Here is a 27,355-nt window from a genome sequence, read left to right as displayed (position 1 = left end):
GAGGATCTACTGGGAAACTAATTTTTTTTTCTATATCTGGCAGTATTCAGTCTAATGGGGCCAGTTTGGCCTGAGGATGGGGTGATACAGGGCTACTCTTAAGGATAGAGGCCACACCAGGAAATTAAAAGCACACTCACTCCCACCATTAAAATGTAAAAACAGCTTCTCTGTCTCAACACACAAACACCAGGCAACATGTATATTATGAATATTATCTGATGTTGTAAATGACGACATTAAATGAGCACAGGTCAGTATTTCTTAGGGTCAATCGAGAAATTATTAACTTGATTTATTTGTCATATTCTTGAAATACTTACGGCATATACGGTAAATATTTATATATTTATCACCTACACCAAGGTAGTTATGTTTTCATTTTCTTTTGTTTGTTATTTAGCAGGATTACGCCTAAAACTCAGAGGAAGGATGTGACATGGGTCAGGAAAGAATCCATAAAATTATCCAGGATTTTTTTAAATTGCGAAACAGGGTGTTTTTCAACATTTTGTTAATTTCTCAGAGAATAATTAATGATTCTTGATGGAAATAAAATCTGACATAATTAGGGGACTAATATTTATGAGTGTGCGTAATATGGCACAACTCCAAATCTAGGTCTGGTGAATTTGAATATGGTTTCTTAAGGGGACTGTCGGGCCTCGGCAGAGGTATGCACTCTCCTGAGTGCTACTCTAGTTGCATTTTATAGCTCAAATGAAATGTTTTTGAGCTGTTGATGAATACAAATGCATGTTTGAAATGCTCTGATACAAACCATAGAAACCTAATTCAAATTGTTGTAGGTGCATGATAGTGCAACAGACCTTTGAGACACTGAGGTGCTAGGTGGACAAATCTGTTTGTGTTAATAGTTTGTGATAAAGCAGCTGAGGCAACAAATAGTTAATTTAAAGTGATGGTGGGAGCTTCATTATTCGCTTAATGAATCCGACTCAGTCACGGCTGAAAATCACTAACTATTATTGTGCTTTATCTTTTACTAATACTGTGTTATTATTGTTCACATTTGTCTTCAAGAAGAAGCACATAAAGTCAACATATACTTTTGAGTGTTTGATAGGTTAAAGGTATTAATTTGTTCAATTGAGTTGCTGTTTATTTCAGTTTACAACTGCGTAATAATAAACACTAGAATAACAGCAAAGTGCCCCTCTCTGTCTCTTTGTATTCTCACTTGTAGGTCGCCCCCCCCTCAAATGTATTCTTATACACACACACTTACAAAAAGGGTGCTAGCTGTTAAGCATATGCATATAAACAAAACACTGTTTTCTTTAGAGGAGGGGGTCACACTCCCTCGAAATCTGCAGCAATAATTCTTCTACACCTTTCAATGCTTTCAGCACTTCATTCTTCTGAGCTCTGAATCTGTCACTTTCTCTTTCTAGAAAAAATAGATATGGATCAGTTTATTTTACTGGCTGGAGTCGTTGTCTGTGTGATGCTGCCCTGCAGTTGTTTGGCTTCATGGGAGTTACTAGAGCAGAGTGGCTTTGGAACAGCAATGGGTTGCTTTTGCAAAACATAGGAAACCAGGCAAAGGCCTGCTCTGGCTTGTGATGGCAGAAGGGCACATCTCAAGAGCAGGCGAGAGGGGGAGAAGAATGAGGAACCAAATAAGAATGCTGCAAAAAGAGAACTGACTGCTTTGAGGCACTCAAACATTTTAATCTGTGCTCCAAGACGTGTTTATTTTGGTTTAATTTGGTTTCTAATTTCCTCTTTTCTTGGCTATTTTACGTGTTTATCAAAGTATGCGTTACATCATCTGAATTGTTTTTAGCCGGGTGGAAACAGGCATAGTTAATGATATGTAGATTTAACTTTTCCTGCTGTGATTTGATCTGGTTTCTCTTAACAACATGATCTGGCTTCTCTTAATATCCACACAATGAACAGGCAGCTCGGTTTCTCTCGGAGGCTCGTGGATAACACAAATCTTTGTGTTTCTGCAGAATGAAAACATCATGAAAATATAATTTGAATGTATGTGGAAAATGAGCAAAAGACAAGACTTCTTCTCTGACTCAAATGAAAAACGACTTTTGATAAGGAGTCATTGTTTTTCAGGCAGATGGGTCTATCTTTGTTGTTTCCCTCTGTAGAAGACAGGAAAAAAACACTTAGGCTGCAAGAGAAACTGCCCTGCTTTCCCTTAGCAACAGCATTGTTACAGACTGAGAGAAGTTGCAAGTGAAGTTGCTATAGCTACAAGTTTTTTGTTTGGCCTGAAGTGACATGGGGTTATTAAAGTAAGTAGCTGGTAACTTTTAGTTAGTTTGCTCATAGACCCAAAGCATTAGTGGTGTTGTGTAATGTAACATTTTTTCATCTCTTTAATAGTGTTAAATTTAGCAGCAAAAATGTATACTCAATAGAACATTACGTTATCATTTGTTAGGTAAAGTCAAGCAAAGTTATCTGTTGACAAACTAATGCTTAACTTGTGTTTTTTCCAGCACTGGTCTGACATGCAATGTGGGGCTCATACTACAGCTGTAATGACCCACAATTTCACCACGTTTAGCTGTTTCCACGTGATGTGGGCAAGGCATGCAGGTCGAGTAGTGCGTCAGGATCCTCTCTGTCATCAGCCTGTTAATTGCTTGTGCTGTGTCAACATTTTCTCTATGTGGAACGTGTGTAACAAGCACGGCTCTGATCTCGATGCAGAATGTTCATACAGGTTACTCCACGCAGAAAAAACCCTCTTTCACTAACTTGTGTGTTTGCTGTTAAATTTAAATATGTGTTTATATTATTGTGTCTGTGTATGACATGTAGGGCAGACATCAGGGAGTCAGACACCGCAGCCTCTTACTCCGTCTGTCCTGTCCATTATTATTTACCCAGGACAAAGCAATCCGTTGTTTGTGTTTGGCCCTAAGGCGACAGATTGCATTCGAGGATCAAGAGAGAGAAAGAGAGAGTCGTTTGTCCCAGGACTGAATAGCCATTACACTCTCAGCCCACGTTTAAGAGACACGGCTCCTGCCTAACAGCCTCTCCCTCTCTTAGGAGTTCAGAGCCTGGGGAGTTGGGCAAGGGGCTACACGGTTATAGACTACACACACACACACACACACATTCATACACTACAACAACACAATCTAATGCTTAACCACAGGTTTATATTTAAATTCATATTGATTGCACATTTTCCAAATCTGCTGTGTTTTACAAAGGGATCGTCGAAAAAAATAGAACAAGAGTGGAGAGAGTGATCACGACAGAAGGAGAGGATCACGGCTGAAAAATGGGAGGGGGTGTGAAGCCTCGTATTGGGTCAGGGGGTAGACTGTTTACTGCTAGTCTTGACTATCTGTCTCTTGGCTGAGAGAGAGGGACAGAGGATGTTACATAATACTGTGGAGTCAAGGCGTGATGATGAGAAACGACTGAGGGATAGAGGGACGAAGTGTGGTGGGTGTTCTATTAATAGTGGGTGTGGAAGGGGCAGCTGTCGGGGGGGGCACAGCAGACAGATGACCATCAACACCAGCCTGGTCAGTTTTAATAGCCTCAGTTGTCACAACTTTACCTCATTATGCAAGAGGTAACAGTTTGATTACATCATACCATCGCCTGCACTTCACTTTCTCTGTTTGCAACAATAAGTCAAGTTTTAAAGCCTTCATCTACATCTTCATCTATGATTCAGTTAGGATAACGCACTTGCCAGGGCCTAGTCCCAGTTCCTTTTTTTGTTTCGAGTCAATCTGTTTGCTTTGAGCCTTAAACAGGCTGAAAGGATAAAGTAAAGAGAGATGCATATCAGGACACGTGACAGAAAAATATATGGTTAACAATTCTCGTGGGGTTTTGTGGTTTCCATCTCTCTCTCCGTCAGCCTGCCTCTCGTTCTCTCAAATGAGAATGAGAACATATGTTTTTTGAGATGAATTGACAGAAAAAGCTTCCCCTACGGAAGAAGTCTGACTTATGACTAAAAACATAACCCTTATGTTTGATGTGCATATCTCTGCTGCCGCTTGCATTTGCATTTGTTTGTGTTCAAGAGAGATAAAGAGAGAAACTGTCAAAGGAAAGAAAAGCAGCACGGAAACTTCACTGTGTGTCACTGTGTATCCTATCACGATAAGCTGTGTTTGAAAGTTGGTTTTATTTATATGTGTCTGCATGACAGCGTTTTTCGACTCCTTAATTGCCAAGGTCACACACCAGCCTTCATGCCAGTCTTAGGCATAACAAGAAGTCAGCACACTTGCATATGCATACAGTTCATACAGAGACACAAATACACCCACTGCCTGTTTTGGGGATCACGCTGATCACATATTGGAAGGATAAGTGCTATTTAAAGTGACCACCACCAGGGCTCAGGGGGGAGAGCAGAGATTATTGTTGGCGGTGTACATCCCGAGTGAAAACAAGACCCACCATATTAAACTCTGCACAGCTTTGAATCATCCTGATGAAAAATGGATAAGCTTGTGGTCAGCCAACTCAAAACAATGAAATCCACTGATACTGCCCAGCCCCTTCCACCCTGCCTTCCTCTTTTTCTCCTGACCTTCTAAAACTCTTCTTTTAAGCCGCCTGTGTGACGCATAGTTGTTTTTTCTCTGGTAACAAGATATAGCTTTAGTGTGTTTTACAGTACTTCAAGTGATAATCCAATTAAAATATAACATTTGATAATTAGACAATCACACATTGTATCATGAGACTTAGAAGGTTTCTGTAAAATGTTTGTCTGCTCTTTCACGCAAAGCAAAAGATGCATGTGTGTGTGTTGGGGGGGGGGGGCATGGGGAGTCATGTTCTGGTAAATTGAATCTGAGCTCTGCCAAACAGGTGCGATACACATGTAGAGAGGGAGAGTGATTACATTAGGTTAGGCAGAAAACGGAGATGAAAAATACACCATATAGGAAGGTCAATACGCTGCCAATGAACATGTTAAGTTTTTGCAGTGTGTGTGGCCTGACTGGTCGGTTTGTTTACTCTCAAAACTGATGTATTTGTGGCAGTTGGCCTGGATCTCAAGTGGGCCTGTACCGTGTGTAATAGGTGCTATAAACCAGACAGATCCAGGGGATTTCTTCTGTGCTGGTAACTTGAGCAGAGTTGCTGTGTTAAATATAGAGGGAAGGCCCCGTCGTCTCCCCAACAACAGCAGAGAGCCGACTATAGTTCTGGGTGGGGTCCGTGTGTAAGGTGTGCCAAACGGCCAACACGGCGGCATCACATCACCATTTTCAGTGTCAAAGTCCGAGTGTCCTCTCAGGACCTGGTGTGGAAATCGAATCCACTGTTGGAAGTGCTTCATATTCAAGTTATAAAAAGTGAGTCGTGAAAATCATCCCACAAAAATGCTCAGTCTGAGCCTCGACTCGTTATTTACTGCACCAAGGAATAAATGGTTTACAGAGCTTAACCTTTATTAGCACACAATATACAGACACACAACTCTTTCTCTCTCTCTACACTCCAGCTCTGAGCCAGTTGTTGCTACTCATCTCTCCCTCTATCCCTTAGTGTGGGTGTGTATGTGTGTGCGCATGTGTGCCTGGCTTGTTGACTTAAGTTGGCCCATGTGTTGTGCTGCTGCCAGAGGGGAGGGATTTTGGCCTAGTCAAGGCCAATACAAGCTAAGGGGGAAGGAAGTTGAGAAAGTGTGTGTTATACATGTGCGCAAGTGAAAGTGGGTGTTTGTTTATGCATGCATATTTAATAGAGCTGGGATAATATGCTTATCTCTTGATTTAATACTATCACCATCTTTGGATATTGATTCGATATGTGCTGCTGACAGGCTAACTTGCTAGCTCCTGGGCTGATGAATGTTATTACACCTGCTTAGTGTAACTATTAAATTCAGGGATGATTCAAGAAGAAATATGCATAAAGGTTTGAAAATGAAATGGGTCGCATAATTTGGCATGTAATAAAAAAATAGGCCTTTCCACTTGGTAACTTTATATGAACTGTTCAATGAATTTACAGAAAATTAGCAATATTGTGAAGTAGTAAGTATCAGCGACTCAATTTGAAATTGTTTATATCGGGATGTGAGATTTTGGTCATATCACAGCGGCAAATATTTAACAGTGCAAATTACTCCAACCAGAATATGCCACAGTGTTCATGCCACCCACATACAAACAAGAAGTAAAATGAAGTTAAGATGTCCCGATTGATATAATATCTGTCTCATTAAACACATTTGTATCAGTGATAGGGGATATAAATATGACAGCTCAGAGTACAAATGGTGTCTACATGTATTTATTTGCATATGTGGGAGGAGGCTGTTATGTTTATCATGTCATCATTAAATTTACTGTATGCCATAAACATACAGTGGTTAGTCTGAAAGGTTCTTGTAAACATCCATATTTGGGCACTTGAAAACCATGAAACCCCAAAACACCCTTGTCGTCAAACACACACACACACACACACACAGGCTTTTTGTTGACAGCAATCTCTCTAGCCGCCTCTTTCTGGGCACTAAATAAAGGCAACCCCAGTTTAACTTGCTCGGAAATAAAGCCTCACATAGGAAGAAGCAGGCAGATTTACTCCCCTGCCAGTGCAGCCACTCTTTAGCTTGTCCTACACTCCCACCACATTTAATGGCTCCATAGTTATTTCACAGAGAGGCAGGATCATGACATATACAGTATCTGCAGGCACTGATGCGCTCATTAGAGCAAGCAGTGGACAGGAATAGCAGGATTATTATCTGTGCAAACTGGTTTCATGATGGCAGAAGATGGCAACATCTACTCCTAACTTAAACATTGATATGAAACTTAATCTAATGACAACATTGGATTAGCTCCACCTCTGTCAGCCTGAGTAAGAGTCAGTCAGCTTACTGCCCTCTGAGAAAGTGTCCCACATGTCATTATCGTTTATTGCTTAACACACAAACGTAATGAAACTGTGGTGGAGTATCATGGTTCTGCTGGGAAGCAGAGGAAGGAAAAAGCTCAATGTCAGGAAACCAGAGTGGGTTGGGAGGGTGTACGGGTATTAATGGGGTCTGGTGTGTGTGTGAGAAAGAGAGAGAGAAACAAGAGAGAGAGGGATATTCAACTTTGAGATAAAACACACACACACACACACACACACACCAGAAACAGACATGCATGACTGCAAGTGATATGTTATTAGTAAACCACTTTTCCACACAGGTAAAATTGGATTTTATTGGGACTCTAAACATGCGTTTTGTAGAATTGAGAGCATAACTTCTTTATCTCCTGAGTGAAGCTGACAACAGGTCGTCCATGTTGGCGGCAAAATGAGGAAAAACAGCACAGAAATGTTATTAAAAAATAGACGGGTCCATAAATCAAGAGCTTGTCCCCGGTTGGCCCTGTTCAGTGCTGAAAAGAAACTAATGACTGAAACAGGACACGGCTAATCTTGTTATCTCTTTATCTCTCTTCCAGACTGTGAGTGCTTATGCATGTGCATGTTTGTGTTGTCCGCATTGTGTATTAACTGCCTTTCCCCATCTGTGATCACTGTGTCGATATTATTATTTATACACTGTGGTCCTCTACATGTTCAGAACACGAACAGACACACACACACAAACACACACACAGAAACTATAACCTTAAACATGTCTTCATCTTATGATTTAATGAATTACATGATGGGTACTTGCTTTTTGTCCCCATAAGGACGGTTGGTCTGTGTACTGTGAACAGAATAAGGTCCCCACAACATGATAATACCACAACCACATACTCACACGCGTGCACACACACGTAGCCCATGTTTTGAGACGCTGAAGAGTAACACCAGTGTGTTTTGTTTGGATTCCTTCATATCTGGTACATTCCTCTGCAAACTGCCCCACTTCCAACACATTCTCATCAGCGTGGGAGCTGAGACACTCTGAACTTTTTCTGTGTCATATAAGGTTTTTTTAAAAAATCTAGTCTCTTATTATGTGTGTGTGTGTGTGTGTGTGTGTGTGTGTGTGTGTGTGTGTGTGTGTGTGTGTGTGCGCAGGTACACGTACGCTTGCAGATTTGAAGTGTTTGTGGGCTCCAGAGTGAAGTTTTTATGTTGAGTATGTGTGAGTGTGTGCACGGAGACTCGGAGTGGATCTCTGCCAGGGCTCAGGGCTTGGCTGAGAGAACGCCTCAAACCAGTTTACTCTGGTTGTGTAGTGGAGGAGTCTGGGGGCGGGACAAGGACTTCTTAAAGCTGCAGACCATGTGTCTCTGTACGAGTGTGTGTCTGCTTTGTGTTAGCATGTGCGTTTAACCCTTTTACAGTGTTTGGATCTGTATAGTACACACAGTTGCTCACCACATTGTATGGCTCTCTCTCTTTTTACAGGATTTTACACAAGTACATAAATCTTTTTTCTGGTCGTGTGTGTGGTGTGTGTGTGTGTGTGTGTTCCTGGCGCTGCCTTGGATAATTTCCCCTGTATTTAACTTTCAAGGGCAGCATGGACAGAGGTGTAAAGTGCAAAATAGAATAGATTGGCTGTCTGGTGAAGCACAGATATGTGTGCTTCATTACAGGATCACACAAAAATTACTGGTGTTCCCAGTCACATTTTTTATAAAAATGCCAGATGCCAAAGCATACTCATTACTGTGCATGTATATTATTATTGTGTTTAAGTGTCTGTTGCCAGTTCAAGTGGGCAGTATAAATAAGGTTTAGGCTGAGGCTGGACTCACCTCAGCATGGGGTGCACTGAGCAGGAAGGGAGGAACAAGCATCTCTCTCCCTCTTGAAGCAAAGTTGCTCAAGCTGTGCAGAAACACACCACAAACCCTTTTACTCTTGAGGCTTTTAGTTGTGCACACACACATACTCAGACATAAGAATAGTAAGTTTCCCAGCTATATCACATATCTGTGCACTGGCTACTACTCTTGATGGATTTGTTTGCTACATCAAATTTCTTGATATTTTTGGGGGGCTTCAGAGATTTGAATTTTCCCCTAGGGACAAGGCCGGGCTTGGATAGAATACTTTTTTAAACCATTTTCCATTACTCAGAGAAACTGTCCAAACAAAAGATTATTACTTAACTGGCTTTGAGGTGAACTGGGGACAAGAGCACCCACGGATAATCTACACCTGACTGTGTGTGCCTGTTTGGTCAATCTATATTTGTGTGTTTTGCAGGAAGCCCTCAGGTCATGCCGATAAGGAAGTGATGGCTGCCACCGTCCTGACCTCACTGTCCACATCCCCGTTGGTGCTCTACCCTTCCTCTGCATCTACAGGTACCCCCCCCCCCCCGTGTCAGCTGCATTTTACCTCACGCAGCATCAGCTCCTCCATCAAATACTGACTCATCTACGAATTAAACAAATCTAGGACAGTCTCTTTAAATCATGTCAGGGGTTTACTCACTGTCACTCAGGTGAAGAAGGGGACTCTGGGAAGAAATATTCATCATAAATCACTTTATGTTATCTTACCTTCGCAAAGACTGAGCTGCTGAGTTGTTCACCTGTGTTAATCTGTATCCATCCAATGGAAAGGAGTCCTTTTTTTAGCACTACTCTCTTATCTTTGTATGCATGCTTGTTTACCCAAGCCCAGTATGTGGTGCCAAATGTTCAGCCCTGACTTTATCACTATGGTTCCTTTTGCTGTTTCAAGTCTTGCTGTGGTTGCCATCACCATGCCCACCGCACATATGGTCAAAGTCCTGTCCAGTGTTAAATAGTTATAAGCCCAACATTAAATCAAATCTATTGCTTTGCATTCAGTAAAACAACATGTTGTACTTCATATCCCCAAAGACATCCTGATAGAACTGGTACCAAGTGGAATCAAGTATAAACAAATCAAACTAGAATGGCACTCAGCAGAGCACATACCTCCGCTAAGGCCCAACAGTCCCCTTAAATTCATTCAAGCAGCACCAAAGTGCACTTACGGATAGTCACTTAAATGCCTGATTCTTTTCCCCATCAAGATCCATGAATTATTCCCTGGGAAATACATGGACATGTTAAAAAAACAAAATCTGGAGTTTAAAAATCATGGATCCGCCCCAGATTGAATGGGTTATTTCTTAGTCCATGACCCATCCATAATCCAAGTTTCGTGGAAACAGGTTGGGGATGTTTTTGCATAATCCTGATGAAGAAAACTGACAGTCTCCTTTGTGTCATGCTGTGATTAGTTTCCCTTATGGGTGTGACACATGGTTTACTATAGCCACATGACTTAAAGTTCTCAAAAATAAATATATGGAAAATGTTAACGCTGTGGGTCAGCACTATAAAGCGCATGGCACCATTATCATTACCACAATCATTTCACAGTAAACCTAACATGACTCATAAGTTGTTTAGAAATTGATGCTGGAACAGGCTTTTAAAATATGCATTGGATATGTTACGATTTATGGAGTGGGTGGAACAAAAATAAAAAAAAAAAATAAAAAAAAAAAGGACCGTGATATCGTGAAGCATGAAGACCAGGAAGCAAAAACTTAACTAAGAGTGTCCTTTAATTAGGTAAAGTCCATGAACAGAAACAGTACAGGAAACCAAGAACACAGTAACAATATATGCACATATGTATTTTTGGACTCCATCCATCCTTAAGCCTAGTTTATGCTTCTGCGTCACGTCGACGCCGTAGCTACGCCGTAGCTACGGCGTCGACGTGACGCAGAAGCATAAACTAGGCTTTACTCCACCTGTACCAGCATTTTCTGTGAAAAGATGAGTGAAGTTAGCTTTCTGTACAATTCATCTTGCAAAATTGAATTCTAAGTACTACACCAAGAAACAATATGATCCAATATCAAGTAACACTCCTGCAGATATTTTACTATAAATACCTGCTTTTTAAACAGAAACAGAAAGGCTGGAGTGCTTTTATTTTGAAACACTTACAGAAAGTGTAGCAACCATTTGTGTTTGTGACATATATTCAACAGATGAACATTAAAACTCAGGAGAAAGATCATTTTCTCTGTTCTGCAGTGAAACAGTTTTTTCTGTCACGTTTGACACGTTTCAAAGTAAAAGCACTCCAGCGTTTCACTTCTGAAACAATTCATTTGTTCCAACCGGGTTTTGATAGTTAACAGACCAGAAGATGCAGAACTTCAGACCGTAGAGTTCTGACATTTAGTTTAGTACATAACCCGTCTTGTAATAAAGGAAATGCAGGAGATAAACCTGCAGCTCGCCAGTAGCAGACACAGCGCATGTGAACAACAGACACAGATTATCTGCAGAGCAACCACAGTCAGTGAGTCCAGAGATAAGGTTCTTCATGTACTTACCGAACAGTGTGAAGTTAAATCCACGAACCAAAGTAGTTTTCACAATTCGAGGATTCTCTCCGTCTCTGCTTCATTCTGTATCCGATGATGGGGGCAGGGTTAATTCACTGAAATTCACTCCTGAGGTGTTACAGCAGGTTCAGAGTTGAAAGTAAAGAGTCAATACATTTACAACGAGAGATTTAATTTAAAGACACTTCCTTTTGACCCAGCTTTTTGCCAACTGAGTTAAATATAACAGTTTTGAATCTGTCCAGAGTATAATTCACTCTACTCTTGCTCAAATTTGACCAACACCAAAAATATAACTTTTGAATTTGCTGCGAAGCATGGCTTGCTGATAAAGAAAACTAGAAGAAGAACTCAAAAAGTCTAAATTGAAAAACATAGAACTCACTTGAGAAACACTAGGAACTCACGAGTGAAGGAGAGAGGGTGATGACCTGAAGCAGCATGAAGAAGACCAGGACTGACGATCATGAAACGACGACGGGTGGTGAGACAACAACAAACTGACCAAGGCAAGGACAGAGATTTATATACAGACTGAACTGATCACAAACCAGAGACAGGTGGGCTAGGACAAACAGGTGAAACTAATCAAAGCAGGACGTCAAGGTGGAAAACACACAAGGAGCAGAAACTACAAAATAAAACAGGAAACAGAGTGGAACACAGACTGAAACACTGAGTGGAACACAGACTGAAACACTTAGTGGAACCAAGGGAACACAGGTAAAGGTCGAAATAAAAACCTAAACACAGGGATAGATACGATACACAAGGTGTCCATAAACAAAATGAAAACTCTAATCATAAAAGAGGCAAAAAGTCCAGAGTCATGACAGGATATTTTTTCTGGCTGTGAAAGTTATGCTTGGACTGGGGACAAATTGAGACTCCAGTTTCTGACTGAAGACAGGACGAAGAGATTGTACATATTTCCACCTTTCAAGTTAATGTGAGGATTAATATTTGTAGCCTGTAGTATGGTTTGGCCTTGACCAAAAGTTCCTTTAACTTCCAGTCCCAGTGCTGACTAAAAGCTTCCCGCAGGCAGTTGCTCACCTTCGTTCACAGACCACCGTGGTGCTTTCTCTGTATCAGTTAGCCATAGGGGCTAACAGGCAGACCCTGGTGGGCTGCTGCTTCAGTGGGCTGGTGGATCAAGTTTCAACCCCCACTTCAACCACATTGAAAACACTACATTTTCATTGTGTTAAACCCAGAATAAAATAATCCTCATAACAAAAATCGATCTATGCTACATATTCATTTGAGCTGGGATTGACATCCTTACATAAATATAGGATATAGTTATTGGTTTGGTATAACTTAATCCAATGAGGATTAGTTTGTCAAAGTTTACATTTTATGTTTTGCCACAGTGTCATTAAGTTTTATAGATTAATCTTTATTGTATTTGTTGAGAAGCCAAATGTATAGAAAGGGTTTGTGGGCCAAGCCTAGAAATAGTAGATTACAAACGTTGTTGGGGAAATTAAAGCTGTGTTTGGTTTAATCAGTTGAGCTCAGCTAAGCTTGATGAAAAATGTTGTTGCTGTATCTACTACATGTAATATATGAAATATATTTGAATGTAAATACTGAACCTTCTGTCATAGTTCAGGGCTCCTTAGAGGTTTTAATGCCCATTTCCAAAGTAAATTTTTTGCCAGTATTGTTTCTATTTCAGGCCTTTTAAAGTAGGGCAGTGATGCTTTTTAAGTCTTTCTGTTGATCTGAAGTTAAATGTGTGCTCTCTTTAATCTGCAGTCCCAGAGGCAGCCAGCAGGGCTTGGAAAGAGGTGCTATCAGCTAGCTACAGCAGTTCGACCAGCGGCAACTGGAGCTGGGATGCCAGCGACCAATCGGTGCCCTCCACACCGTCCCCTCCTCTCTCCAACGATAATACCAAGAACTTCCTGCTCTCATCCCAGGGTGATGATGTCAATGAGGATAACACAGAGAGCACGCACTTCATGTTTGAGGACCCCATACCTCGGAAGCGAAAGGTAAAGATGTGTATATATATTTATATATATATATAAAAATAAATAAATTATATATATATATATATAGGCCCAACAGCCCCCTCATGAAACATCATTTATATTCACTAGATCGAGATTTTTTTTATTTCAATCTGCAACAGATAGACCATACTCCAGATCCATGTATTGTTTTCTGAGAAATTGAGGATAATGTTGAAATCTTTTTCTCATAATGTAAAATAAAAAAGTGAAAAAGTATTTTTGGATCCATCCCGTGATCCAGATCTACACCAAAATTTAAAGGGTTCCTGACCCATACCACACCCTTCCACCAAGTTCTGTGGTAATCGGTCCGGTCATTTCTGGTGAAATCCTGCTAACTACCGGAAAGACAAACAAATAGCGATGAAAACATATTGTCCTAGGCTGAGGTAATTATAGGTTTAGAACGTGCAATATATGAAACTGAATTGATGACTGGATGGAAAGCTTTCTAGTTGTGACTGATTTAGTCTTCCACTGTTATCTGTAGGCATTACTAGACTTTTGATTGATGTGGCTGCATATTTCATAGTTTTGGTTAAAGATTCAAGGACTTTTATTGTGTATTTTAGCTTAAAGCCTCCACAGTCGTTTTCACAGTTGATGTCGCGGTTTCTCTGTGGTTTTGGGGTTATCATGGCTGTCCTAGATGTCGTTAACTCCTTTTAACCACATGCAACTTAGAATGTGTCGTAAAATGACATAATACACGTCCACAATTGCAGAGAAATAACTCTGATGTGCTTCTGTAACTTTAATAAGCGGTAGAGCAGTTGTAGTTGCAGGGGCAGACTTTGCAAAGACGCACCAGAAACATTGGGAATATGTAAGCACCATTCAGTTCTACAAGCCTCTGACGTACGTCTCGTCTCTCTACTTGTGTGGGTGATGGATTATGTTCAGTGTCATTCAATCCTCCTCCTCTCTCTTTTTGACTGTAGCAACAGTCCAGAACACCGAAACGCTTCACTGTTAAGAAGCTCTCTCTCTCCCTTTCAGCCCATTCAAGGGGAGAGGTGGGAAGGTTAAGTAAGAATGAAGGAGAGGAGGCAGACGGGGGAGGGATGTTCTGCAGGAAGTGTAAAAGGTTTCAAGGGATGTATGAAAACGAGGACAGTCAGAGGAGAGAAGAATTGATTCTCAAGTTAGTAACAGGAGGTAAAATGAATCTCAATCTTTCCTCCAGCCATATGGTGACAGAGGAGATACTCATATACTGCACAGTTTGTGGGAGTTTGCAATTCAGCCTCCCTGGCGAGGGGCAGCAGTGAAGATTATTGAGCTGCAGAATTTATGAAACCGCTAAGACTCCGAGGACGATGCTGCCAGAGACCTATGCTGTAGCATAGATAAGCAGACAGGAAATGAAGTAGTGGGATGACACTGGGAGGAATAGAAACACATGGGTTGTGTTCAACAGCAGCTCAAATGTGAGCGTACTCTCGCTCGCCTTGTGCTGTGATATAGCTGACACCAACCCCAGAGGTCTCAAACTTCTCTGAGCAGCTGCCCCTTGAATTGTAGACTGTTTGAATTTGAGCTGGCAGCGAGTTAAGAGGATTATTAAACTCTGCAATCACCAGTCTTACTATAACTGTGTTAAGATGCAAGAAAAACGCTTAGGGAATTAAGTGCTTTGTGATTGTTTGTGGGATTAACGACTAGCTTTTCAGTGTAATTTTTATTAGGAAGGTTGTTTCAAACAGCGTGACAGAGAGCGGCCAGCTCCGCTCAGCTACTTAAACAACATCTTGGTGTCACATTCAGTGAAAGGGAGTGATTGTCAATGAAAATTAGTTGAGATTAATAGTAGCGTAGGAGAACAAACAGAGCCACTGATTAAAAAAACCTGTTCCCCTCCGACTTCTCTTCATCTATTTTTCTCTTTCCATATCTCCTGCTCTCTCCCTCCCTCCCGGTTTCTTGCCCTTCCTTCTCCGCAGGCTGTTGAAAGGTAATGAGAGTACACACCCACTGCCTTTCACTAGCAGTGATGCAGGTCCCTGCCTGCTCACGGGACAGCTGCCAGCCACTGATATGAGGACGTGAAAATGAATTGAAACAAGAACACCCACTCTCTGGCTTTTAATGCATGGAGGGTTATGCTTGTTTTTTTGTGTAAATGATCTCAGGAAGATCAGACATGATAACATTTCTAAATTATTTCCCGTATGATCGGAGGTTAAAAAAAGGTCACAGACGTGCTTGTGTGTCTGTGTTTACATGTATGTTGTTGTAAACATGAAGGTGGCACCCCCAAGCTGTATCTCACACCTATTTATGGTACAACAGGTCTTCACCTCATCCCACAGCCTGCACAGACAGCAGGAGAAGGTCAAAACAGTGCGTTTATTTTGCCCATCATTCTGCAGGTGAACATGAAAGTACTGTGAGGTAGACAGAGGAAGGTGCATTTTTATTGTCCCCTCTCAGTCCCTGTCTTTTTTCTATTTCTCTTTCGCGCTGTATGTGTCTGAACTTGTCAGATATCTGTTTTCTATTTTTATAGGCTTGCTGCTCTATTAGCTTTCTAATGAGGTGTAGTGTTTGGCCCCATGTAGAGTGGCACTCAATCCCCTGCGAAGGCCTTTGTATTCAGTCTGCCAGTCAGATCCACACAGAGGAACATTAGAACACGAACTGCGTAAATCTCTGTTTGCCTTAAAATACTAGTTCGAGGAGACAGACGATCTTTGACTAAAGAAAGAAGAAAACATTCAAATCCCAAGAGCTAAACCAGAGACAGATGTTGTAGCATAAATGCACAGATTGTGAAGTCGACATCAGCTACTGTCTAACGTATTGGTTTGAAATTTGTCTTTCAGAACTCCATGAAGGTGATGTTCAAGTGCTTGTGGAAGAACTGTGAAAAGGTCCTCAGCACTTCCTCAGGGATCCAGCGACACATCCGCACCGTCCACCTGGGGTGAGTAGCCAGTCATCAAGAGAAAATCAAACACACCCTGAGTGTGTCTTGGATATCAACAGTCCCATATGCAGGGACGTATCTTATCAATGTATTATACAAGTTTGAAAAAGCAGATGTTGGATTTGAAATAGTTTAAACCACAGTTTTTGTCTGAGCGGATTTCTTAGTCACACACTAATCACTACTGTGATTATGTGTGACTCATGAGCCTCATTGATCATCTTCATTTAATCATTATTTAAAAGTCAATGTGTTTTTAGTTATCATACTTCAAATTCAGAGTTAATTCTGCTAATGTGGACACTGATTTTTATTTTATAGAACTGAAGGCTTATTTTTCCCACTTTATTAAAGACATTCACTGTGAAGGTGTTAAGTAAAATGGTACTTCCTCTGTACCAGTGTCAAACTCTTTGATGCAGATTGTGTGGTACAACAAGAAAAGTGACACACATCTGACTGTCACAGCTTGGATGCCATCCACATGAAGTGAGAGCTTGTGTGTTACCAGTGAAAACACATGTGCACATTTTTTCATATTTGAATTTACACTGTGAGGTTTTTATCAACACAGTTACCATTTCCTGCTTTTACCCAGCACTGCACTAGATGTAAAATAAAATATTACAAATGTCACCCAGTGAAATTTAAAGCAGCAATAACTGAGTTTGTATAATTGTTATTGTCAGGAAGTTTTTAACTGGATTGAAATTATGATAGTTTATGCTCATATATTACTATATGCAGACAGAGAGAGACCTATTTTTTTCCGTGCATTAGTTAAACACTAAACAGTTTTTGAAGAAACAAGCGACCACAGAAATTGCCCTCAACAGTTGTCATTGCATCAGCAGCCTGTTTGTCTGAGGAGCGCTGCAGCACACTGGCTTTACACTGCCCCCTACTGTTGGGAAGAGTAACTCCTTTCTTCTGTTACATAACAGACAGCTGCGCTTCAGACAGCTGTGCCTCCATCAGTCAGCCACAGCATTAAAACCAGTTACCGGGTTTATTGTAGTGTTAATGTACTGTAATGATGATAACTGGGTTTAATGTTGTGGCTGTGGTTTACAAAGTGGTCAGTAGTGCTTAAGTAAAACGTCTGAGGAAAATACATGGGTGTCTTTCATGAGCACCATGATCCCATGACCCAATGCAAAGATTATGCTCTTCCTCTCTTCATGTTAACAGTTTATTATAAAATAAACATGTGCAAAGTGGGCAAATTCTTTGGTATGAAGGAAGCTTTATTAGTTGCTCTGGGCAAACTTAGTTATTAATGATAAAGTCAAGTTTTCTTTCTAAAATAATAACAAGTCTAGAGCCATTTTTCAAAGTGGACATTTATTCAAGCCATCCATAATACACTTTATACACCTGAAATATTGTGAAGTGGAATAAATATTTATAAGTATTTTACAGAACTGTTTCCTACTCAATATCCAGGGTAACGTCAGATAAAATATTATGCTAGACAGCAGTGGTAATATATCACAGGCCTAAATCATTAACAAACCTACTGCACAGGCAACAGTCTTAAAGGCTAATGCACCTCAGAGGAGCGTCTATTTGAGATCATGGACCCCAGCCACCAAATTAATGGCTGCGGATCACATAGAAGTGAATGTAATTATTTCAGATACATAAAGGAAGTAAATGCTTCTCATTTTCTGGCATCCAAACTGATAGATCTGAAGTAAAAGGGAAAAATGATGTCTAAGCTCTTAAGATATACAGTACCTGTATTCAAGGAAGTTGAACAGCGAGATGTTGAAAAGTTATGGAAAAGTAAAATGAGTATTCAACCGAATGCACCAATAAAAATGCTGTGGTCAGAGTAATTAGCAAGTACAATTACAAGAAGAGAGCGTAATAGTTTAATTGGCCACGTGTTCCTTGACCACAATTTCAAGATCAACTCTAAGATGGGACTGAAATTCAACAATCTTAAGTTAAGTTAAGTTTTTTAGTTGTTGCTGTTTGGCTCCTGCAGGCGAAACAGCGACTCCGACTACAGCGACGGAGAGGAGGACTTTTACTACTCAGAGATCGAGGTCAACATGGACAGCCTAACAGAGGGCCTGTCCAGCCTCACACCCACCTCGCCCACCACGGCCGGTCCTCCGCCCGCCTTCCCACCACCGCTCACCGATGTCCCTCACTCCGAACACATCAACATGTATGGTTCGCAGAGCCACGTCCCAACACTGCTCAGCACATCAGCTCCCTCCACGCTCTGCCACATCCGCACTGACCACGCCTACCAGGTGACACACACACACACAAACCAAATAAATGTAATTTCTACTGCGAATCTTCAATTATCAGTGTGGCAATAAAAGCAACAAGCTTAAAATTGACCCCTTCCTTACTGAGGTTTCAAATAATAACAAAAGTTGACATGAAGAATTAAGTCTCAATATTTTTAAGCCTGAAAACTTGTAGTCATGTGGCTTAAATTCCTGCTGGAAACACTTAATGTGTACTGCTGTACAGCTTTGGTTATCCTTCCCCTTCCCCTTCCTTCGCTCATTTTACTTTCTGCTCTTCTAACGGTTAACAATTCATGTGTGTTGCTTACTTTTACATCCTTGGAGGTAAACAAAAATGAAATGCTTTCAGCTGAAAGAAAATATTTGGTCAAAGTATAAATCTTTATAATATTCAATATTGAATTCAGTCCTTTGCAGCGGACCAAGGTTGTATTGAAGTTTTAGTTGCCATGACAACACCAGACACAATGTAAAAGTACACTGACGTCAATGCATATGCAGTGCAACAGCTTCTCATGTTTCATTTTCTCTGGATTGCTTATACTCATGCTCTTCTTTTCAACACTGCCAAACTTGTTTTCTCTGCTATACTTAATGTTGACGTAGAAGCTGTTTTGTGGCATATTGTACAGAACCTGCCAGGATTCGTAAACTAAACTATTATTGTAAAAGTCTAAAATTGTCTTAGTTTTAGATTCAAAAAAGTGGAGAAATACGCCCCCACGCTAATTATGTGATCTCTGTTTTCTGTACCCTCCTTCTGTCTGTTACATTCTGCACGTTTCCTGTCTGTCCTTGTTTCTGTCATGTCCTCTCCTGGCTGTGATGGGGTGACCATGTTCCAGGCCACTGCTCCAGTGAGTATCCCAGTGGGTCCCGAGCTGGCAGGGTTAGACAGTGGTAATGGGACCCGGCCTGGAACTGGGATTGAGAATGGCATCAGTGTGTCGTGGCAGTCCCCTCCTGTCATTTTCAAAGGCACCCCGGTGAGTGAGGCTTTGTCTCACGCCTTTTTATCTGAATCTTTAACTACGCTCCTGCTGTTTCTCCACTTGTGGCTATTTAAGCTGTTTGTCGCTCTGGTTTTTCACCCCCCCTGCTTGACTGTACCATCATCTTTATTATAAAGAAAGGCACCAGTAGCAGAATTCATCCAAAGATGCATTTAACGGTCATTTAAATAAAATCTGATTTGCATGCAATGTAATGCAACATTCGCAACGTTATACTTGATGTGTCTCAGTGCTATGCATATAAGACTTAAAATTATGAAATTAAAACAAGTCACAAATAAAAAGCACATGCATCAAAAACATTAACCTCCGTGTCTGTTGCAAACCATTGAAGGCAGCAAGTCTGTGAACAGGAGTCTGAGCTCCAGGACCCCCCAGGAGTCACTCAGAGGTCCTGGGAGGTGTTGGAGGCACATACTGTATCTTAAAATTGCATCAGACGTACTCAGGCCCAGAACTGTTTAAAGATTTACAATCCAATAAAAGGTTCTTGAAATCAATAATAAAACTTACAGCCATTCACTGCAGGGACACAAAAACGTGTGTTATACTCTCTGGTTGTCGATCAAGACGTACAGATGAATTTTGGATGAAATGATTTTGAACTGTGGTAACAGGAAGGTGAGTAAGATAGAGCCGCCAGCTCATGGTGTGCCATTTTAAGTAATTTTTGTCATAACAACAGCAATGCAAGTCATGCATGGAACTGTGTGTGTTACTTTTGTCTTTCTGTTGATGATGGGAAGCTTTATGATGTTGCACAGTACAGAGCGCCACTTGTTTCCTTCATTTACTTGAGAAAAGTACTAAAACTCATGTACTCAGAAAATTTAAGCGAAGATTTTTGAATATTGGGTGCGGCACTCATGTCTTCTCTCTCTGGCAGGGGCCTGTGACCCATGTCCGAACTGTCAGCATCGGGGAAAAGCGGCAGCCGGCAGCCAACACACACACCACTGTTATTAAGAACCATGCTTTAGTAACACCTCCAGCTAAGTCGATACCAGGAACCAGGTATGTAGCAGCTGTTTTCTCACATACACAGTCCATCATCTGTGTTGCATTTGATTATGTCCCCATACATAATTTATATTAATACAAATGAGTTAGTGAGATGATGATGGTGATTACAGGAACAAAGTGACATTATTTCTCCTGCTGGGAAACTTTTACAAGCAATTCAACAAAATACGTTGATAGACTAAAATGAGTTATGTAGATTCGTGAACAATGTTTGAATTGAGTCTGCAGACACACAACATACAGCAACACAATAACGTGTAAGTGTAGTTAACACTGAAAGCTTTTGTTTAGGTTACTGAAAAGCTTTGACAGACAAGCCAGGACATTTTGTCTGAAGTCACCACATCTTGCATTGAGCTCAATATTATCTTAGTTAACTAAGTTCGGCAGACAAGAGACCATCTTGAATCAAGTGTCCCGCAGCACTCTTATATTATCCAAAATGCAACCAAATTTCAGACTTAGTCCTCGTAGGGTAACTGTAGGATTTAACATTAACTTTTTAAAGTGCAGCCAGCAAAAATGATTTTAATGATTATTGAAATCAAAATACAAACTGTGGGGAATTTAACTGTGAACATGTAGCTGTTTCATCCCTTCCTTAGTCTAGGTTACATTATTATACATTGTCCTGAACCTTTGAGCAGAAGATTATATAAATCATAAATTCCTTCTCATTTGTTTTTAATTGTTGATGGGAAATGCACCTCCATGCTCATGGACACATTTAGGTCCCACAGATCACATTGTACATATGTGCATGTTTTTGTTTTGCCTGTGTGGGTGCCTGGATTTCTGTGTGCATGTCCTTATGCTGTCACATCTGCTGTTACCAAGGAAACCCCGTGGGGAGGCAAAGAAGTGCCGAAAGGTGTACGGCATGGAGAAAAGAGACATGTGGTGCACAGCCTGTCGCTGGAAAAAAGCCTGTCAGAGATTCACCGACTAATCCAGTCCCCTTCCCGCCTCTGTGAGATGAGCTCTTCCTCACTCAGAGCGATGGCGAGGTGGACTCTTCCACTGAGGAGACAAGGGGAGATTTCTTCACGACAGAGCTCTCAGCGCTGCTTCCTCCAGCCCAGCTGGAGCTTCGCCTTCTCTTTCTCTTTCCGATTCCAAACACAAAGAGAAAACAAAACCGGTGGGTTAATAAAAAAAAATCAGCAAGAAAAAAGAACTTTATGTAGGTTTGGAGACTTTTTCTATGTCTGAGATATTTTCACTCTAAAGATGAATAATTAATAACAGATTTTTAAATTGGATTCTGAACCGTCTGATTTGATTTTTATCACATTTTTCACAGTCTCAACTCAAGGCAATGTTTAAAGACTTCAGATAAGCTTTTTGGAATACTCTGTTGTCCATTACAAGAGCATCTTGTAAGCTACTTTTTGGGGGTGGATCATGACTCTTTTCGGAGGTTCAAGGGTTAACCAGATTTACTTGGTAAGACCTCTGTAGCATATTTGTTTCGAATTATCACTGTTTAAGGGACTTCAAACCTACCAAAGGCAAGACGCCGGTTCACTTACAACCAACAGCGTAGGTGTAAGCTCAATACCAAATCCAACATCACTGTCTTCTGCAGTCGTACTGTGTATTGACTGTATGCTCATTCAATATCTGAACAACCAATTAAATTCAGTACAGCCAGCGACACTTATATGAATTTAGCAAAAAATGCACAAAAAACTCACACCAAGTGGTACAGAGTTTCCCCTTGACTTTCCAAAAATATTTTCTAGAGATGTACACAATACATGAAATATATGTCCCGCTCTCCTTTACTATAATTTTGCCCTAGAGATATGCTCCTTGAAGAAATGAGTCATCTTTTGGAGTATCACTGTAACTGCAGTAGAGAGAGCGGATATCTATTTCTTATATAGAGTTTATTTTCAGCGATGAGTTCTTGAAGCAACGAGCAGTTGCACTGTGCAATCAGCAGGATTACAGCATTTAATATTGTATTTCTTGCTTTGTGGTTGTCATTTACTGACAGTTGATGTTCTCAAAGAGATTGTTTACCACAGTGAATGATACATGAATGATAACTGCCCTTTGAAACTAACTTATAGTCTGACTGGTGTAAATTGTGTATGTCGGTAAATAACAGAGATTGTAACCCAACAATCACTACCTGATAATAAGTCAGGTCTTCTTAATCATTTGTTACAGTTTTCAATGGAGAGGTTACGCAATCTGTAGTAGTTGGAATAAATATAATTAACCAGCATTAAGATATTTGTAGATTCCCCAAGTTATCTTCATAGGAATCAAGACTTTTCCCCTTGTGTTTCTAGATGTTTAATCTTTTTAAAATGATCTTTCACTCTGGTCTGACATTTAAAATTAAAAAAGTAAGGATCTAATCAAGTTGAGTGCAGAGCAGAGGTGTTGGTAGACGACTGTAGACTGATTCAAGTGTAGCAAAAGTTTTAAAATGTTGTACCAAAGTGGAGTCTTACTTTTTTAGAATAGGTCTCTTATAGTAAATAGTAGCTGGCCATGTTTCAAACTTTAGATAAAATACAGGTGGTAGATTTATAGTTAGTTAGAAATTGTCATAGTAATGTAAAATTTAATATATCCCTTTTTTTAAACAATTTCCATCGGCCATTCTTAGAAAATGTCATCCTTTAAATTTAAACCCTAATTGTTTGTTGCTTTGCATCTGTATCAGCTGTCCAAGATATAAAACAAAACAAAGACAGCAGTGATCTTACAATATTTAGAGATATTTGTCCAATACTGTGACACAAGTCAACTAGTCATTACCCAACTCAAACTGTGCACCTGCAGGGTGAAACACGTGTAATTGACCTAAGGACATTTATGAAAAACATAATAATAATGATGAAAGTAGAAGACAGAGCCCCACATCAGAAGCCATAATTTAAGTAATTCCCATGTAGAGAAATTCCTACAAGAGCTGAACTTTTTCACGTTACCCCTCATTAGTTGTGGATGATCTTCCGAGTTGCACTCAAGATTTTAATAAGCTTGTTTCTCATAGCCCATACACTAAAGCTAACTTATATATTTATGTAGCCCCAAAATCACAAATTTGCCTCAAAGTACTTCACAGTGTACAACGTGTGACAGCCTCTATCCTTAGACCCACAAAAAAAACAAATTTAACCTTTATCAGGCATTTTACTGATCTGGAGGCAGAGTCGGGACAGTAGATGTATATTTTTGAAGAGATTCACTCTTTGCGTGTTTGTCAGCAGCGTTTTGAATGTAGATTCTGCTGTGCGTCCTCTACTCTCTAAGTGCTCCTGACATTGACCGTACCTAGTCACCATAGCAACGTATGTTACACACACGCAGAGACATAAAGAGTGCCTGTCCATCCCTGTTAAAGCAGGCCAACTTCAAGCGTACTTAGAATCAGTGCGACCTCACACATCTGTCGCCATAGAAACACCTGCACTGTCCTCTGCCGCCACAGGGTCACTCAAGCTGTCGGCTAACGCCACCTGATCGTAGTTGACCAGTTACAATCTCTCCACGAAGGACGAGGAGCAGATGGCTGATTGTTCATTGCCGGCTCGATGTCAATGAGCAAAAAGAAAACACATGAAGCACACGTTTGATTGCTGTGAGAAAAAGTAGTTATTAATATGTCCTTCAGTTCCTGTTGTAAAACCAGCGTGACGTTTTTAAAATTACCAATCCTGCCTGTAAAGTGTTTATTCCAGTGGTGTCCCAGATAAGCTAGGCCTCCCCCCCTCTCTCTCTCTTGGGAGGCCTCTTCCGGTCAGAAACTTCACAAAGTGCCAATGAAAAGAACATTAAAAGGAAAAGGTATACTGACCTGATGAAATTGCACTATGTTGCACTGCGCAAAGACATGTTTTTATACATGGACATTTTATATACAAACATTTTTGAAGTTTATTTTCGAGGGGGGTTGGGAGGGGTGTGTCGTCACTGCCCGATGGAGTAAAATGGGGTATCAGGGAATGGGGTCTCTGTACCTTTTATTGTCGGGGGCCCCCCCATTATCAGTTCGACAGTTGATGTCTTGCTCTCTGTGTCGGATTTATCGCACTAAACATTGTGGTGCTGGCAGTCGTGGAAGTGTGGTACTGGGAAGTACAGTGTGGTACTTAGGTAGTCGGTCACTTTGCCTTTCCTTGGAGGAGTGCCAAGGGCCGAGAGCAGCACCTGCCTTGTCTCAGTGATGGGAAAACACCGGTCTCATTCGGTAGCTACACATTATCGTCTTGGTAACAGATGCTTAACAGCGTTTTATCGCCTGTAGTTTCTTTCATATTACACACACACACACACTTTTTATCCATAAAGCTCCTCTTTGTGCTTCCTTTACTTAAACAAAAAACAGAAAAAGAAAAAAACAGGTTCATGCTTCTTTACATTTTACTGAGCTGAGGTAGAAACTGTTAGTGCTGGATATCACTTTTAATTCTGTTATCTCTAGTTTGGTCAAATATCGAGTGTCAAATGCAGCCCATCAGCTCCCTCTCCATCCTCAGTGTAAGCACTTTTAGATTCCACCAGCAGGGTCAGAGGCCGATGCCTATGCCAGCAGTGAATTGGACTGTTGGCACATGATCCACTGACAGGTTCCTGTGCTTGTTGGCACCGCTCCGCCTTTTAAAAAGATGCACTAAACTGGCCAGTGGCGATAAAGGCCCAGGCTGCATCCTTAAGAGCCCGGCTTGGCTAGGACTAGGGGTCATCGTAGCCAGAGAGAACTCTGGGTACAAGCAACAAGAGAACGTTATTGGTGGATTTCTGCAAAATAGATCAACAAATGAAATCCTTCCTGTAGAAAGCGAGAGGTGGAGATGAAAAGCTGACGTCATGGGCGTGCAGAGAAACTGGAGATTGACAGTGGAAAGAAATCAGACGTGAGACGCGCAGTGACGATATTGATGGATTTTGCTGTTTCAGGGCTATCTTGTACATATGCAACAAAAGAGAACCGTGAGGCTTTTTTCATATATTGTTGTTTTCTTTGTTGTTGTATCTCTTATATGAAAAGGAAACTTTTTTTTTTACAGTGCAGTTGCTCAGAATATTTTTCTTTCATTTTTTAAAGAGTCAATTGAGAAGCTATAGTGAACATAACACGTAATGAATCAATGTATATTGTAGCTTAGAGGCAAAGGGGAGAAAAACAAAACCTGTTGAATGTAAAACCTACAAAAAGAAAAGTCTTTTTTTTTGTTGATATATTTGTTGGCTTGTTATGTACTGCCTGTAGAGAACCAGTAGCGCGTCCAGATTTTTTGCATCCAAACCTTTAACACCCACAGACAGCTGTCGCCACACTGCTAGATCATAACACAACCATGCAGTATTGCTTTACTATCTCACTCTGTAATAATGTGCTTTATAATGGAACAAGAACTAACTTGAGCTGTTCTGGTGACATCCGGGCGACTCGCTCACACTGTTGCTGTTTCGTCTATTTTTTGTCTTTTCTCCCTGCCATGTAGAATTTGTTTTGGAATGTGTGGTTATCGTGGATGTTGTTTGTGGTTGTGACGTTAAGGTGTTGACAGGCAGGATAACCTTCGCCCTTTTTTTGGTCATGATGAAAAGTTTTTTAACCTTGCGGGAACCTGTATCCTGCCCTGCACATTCCAACAGATGGCACGCTTTTAGTGTTTTCCATTCGTTTCCTACTGGACATATCCTTCCCATTTCCTTACTCACTACAGTGATTATTCATTAATCACCTTGTCCTTTTCCATTTCCTGTTCGTGTGCTCTCCAGCTTTACTGTGGTCCCACCTAAGCCTTTACCCAGTATATTAAGCTAAACTAAACCCTTGAAATGTGCATTAAAAAAAAGCCTTCGTATTTTCCAAATATGTCAAAAATTTGTGTGCTGCTTTCTTGAATGTCAGTTTTCATTTGTGTGTAAACCAGCAGCAGCAAAGCCAATAGATCTCCTTCCAAATCAAATGTAATGCATTGCAATGGCAGCTCCACTCAGTTTTTCGGCTTCTTCTACTGTGCTTTTATCGTTTGTCCAGGCTTTTACACTCTGTCTGTCACATCTCTTTGGATGACCATTTTTTCCCCGTTGTGTTTTTACTGAGCCGCACACTGGCTGGTGTTAAAACAGACTCTTTTTTTTTTTGCTTTTGTTGCCTCGTTTTCTTATTGATTGATTGATTGATCGATTGATTGTCTGGTTGAGTTTGAGGTTGTTTTGCATGTCTAGCATCGCTCATTTCTTTCCCGTTTGTTTTTGTGTTAGGAGAAAGAACACTGAAGGGTTTTTATGTGTTAGATGTCCCCTTTCAGGAACTGATAACCCAGGGCTGATTTAGCTTGTTTTCCTCTAAATGCAAACATGCTCATTGCTGACCGACACCCACACATGCACGGCGCATATTTTGAGGGAAACACTACGTCAGGCTTGGGTCATCACTGGAGGGTGAGATTCCTCCTGTGTGTGGGCTCCGCCTCTGGTCTTCATCAGCAGAGTCCCACACACACGGAGGAAGCACTTTCTGAGGAGTGGTGCACTCAAAGAGTATTTGTGTGAATGTCAAGCCTGTGACTAGTGCTTGAAAAGATGGATGACCATGTATGATGCTGATAATGTGATCTATGTGATATAATGTGACAGAAAGAAAATAAATCTGAATGGAAGAAAAGACTGGTGTCCCACTAATTTTTTTATTTATTTAATATGTTAATCACTTCAGGAGAGTAGTTTATAATAAAGTATCACATGTGGTGATGTTAGCATGTTCATCCCTGTGTCTTCTTTATTTGACTTGTCTATTCTGACCCCTTGTG

At 40.7% G+C, this 27,355-nt stretch overlaps 1 protein-coding gene and 1 long non-coding RNA gene across 3 annotated transcripts in view; one reads left to right on the top strand and one right to left on the bottom strand.

Annotated features, from left to right (window-relative positions):
- slc2a4rg (SLC2A4 regulator) overlaps positions 1-27,210 on the top strand; it is a 44,472-nt gene extending 17,262 nt beyond the window's left edge. The window contains exons 3-9 of one of the 2 annotated variants that reach the window (XM_020096192.2): positions 9,166-9,266; positions 13,070-13,308; positions 16,155-16,255; positions 18,252-18,525; positions 19,377-19,517; positions 20,431-20,558; positions 21,405-27,210. In XM_020096192.2, the coding sequence (XP_019951751.2) occupies positions 9,166-9,266; positions 13,070-13,308; positions 16,155-16,255; positions 18,252-18,525; positions 19,377-19,517; positions 20,431-20,558; positions 21,405-21,516 (1,096 nt within the window). In that variant the 3' untranslated portion in view covers positions 21,517-27,210. The remainder of the gene's footprint in view (positions 1-9,165; positions 9,267-13,069; positions 13,309-16,154; positions 16,256-18,251; positions 18,526-19,376; positions 19,518-20,430; positions 20,559-21,404) is intronic. The other variant, XM_020096193.2, reaches the window with a different exon arrangement.
- On the bottom strand, positions 10,688-12,483 carry LOC109635193 (uncharacterized). The gene is made up of 3 exons (XR_002203122.2): positions 11,691-12,483; positions 11,294-11,413; positions 10,688-10,714 (listed from the first exon to the last, which is right to left on the bottom strand). It is a non-coding gene; the product is annotated as an uncharacterized lncRNA (long non-coding RNA).
- Positions 27,211-27,355: the final 145 nt, after the last annotated feature.

The sequence above is a fragment of the Paralichthys olivaceus genome, chromosome 6 (assembly GCF_024713975.1).
Source record: "Paralichthys olivaceus isolate ysfri-2021 chromosome 6, ASM2471397v2, whole genome shotgun sequence".
In the NCBI taxonomy this organism is placed as follows: domain Eukaryota; kingdom Metazoa; phylum Chordata; class Actinopteri; order Pleuronectiformes; family Paralichthyidae; genus Paralichthys; species Paralichthys olivaceus.
The sequence above is the reverse complement of the archived record's forward strand: the minus strand, read 5'-3'. Positions and strand labels throughout refer to the sequence as shown.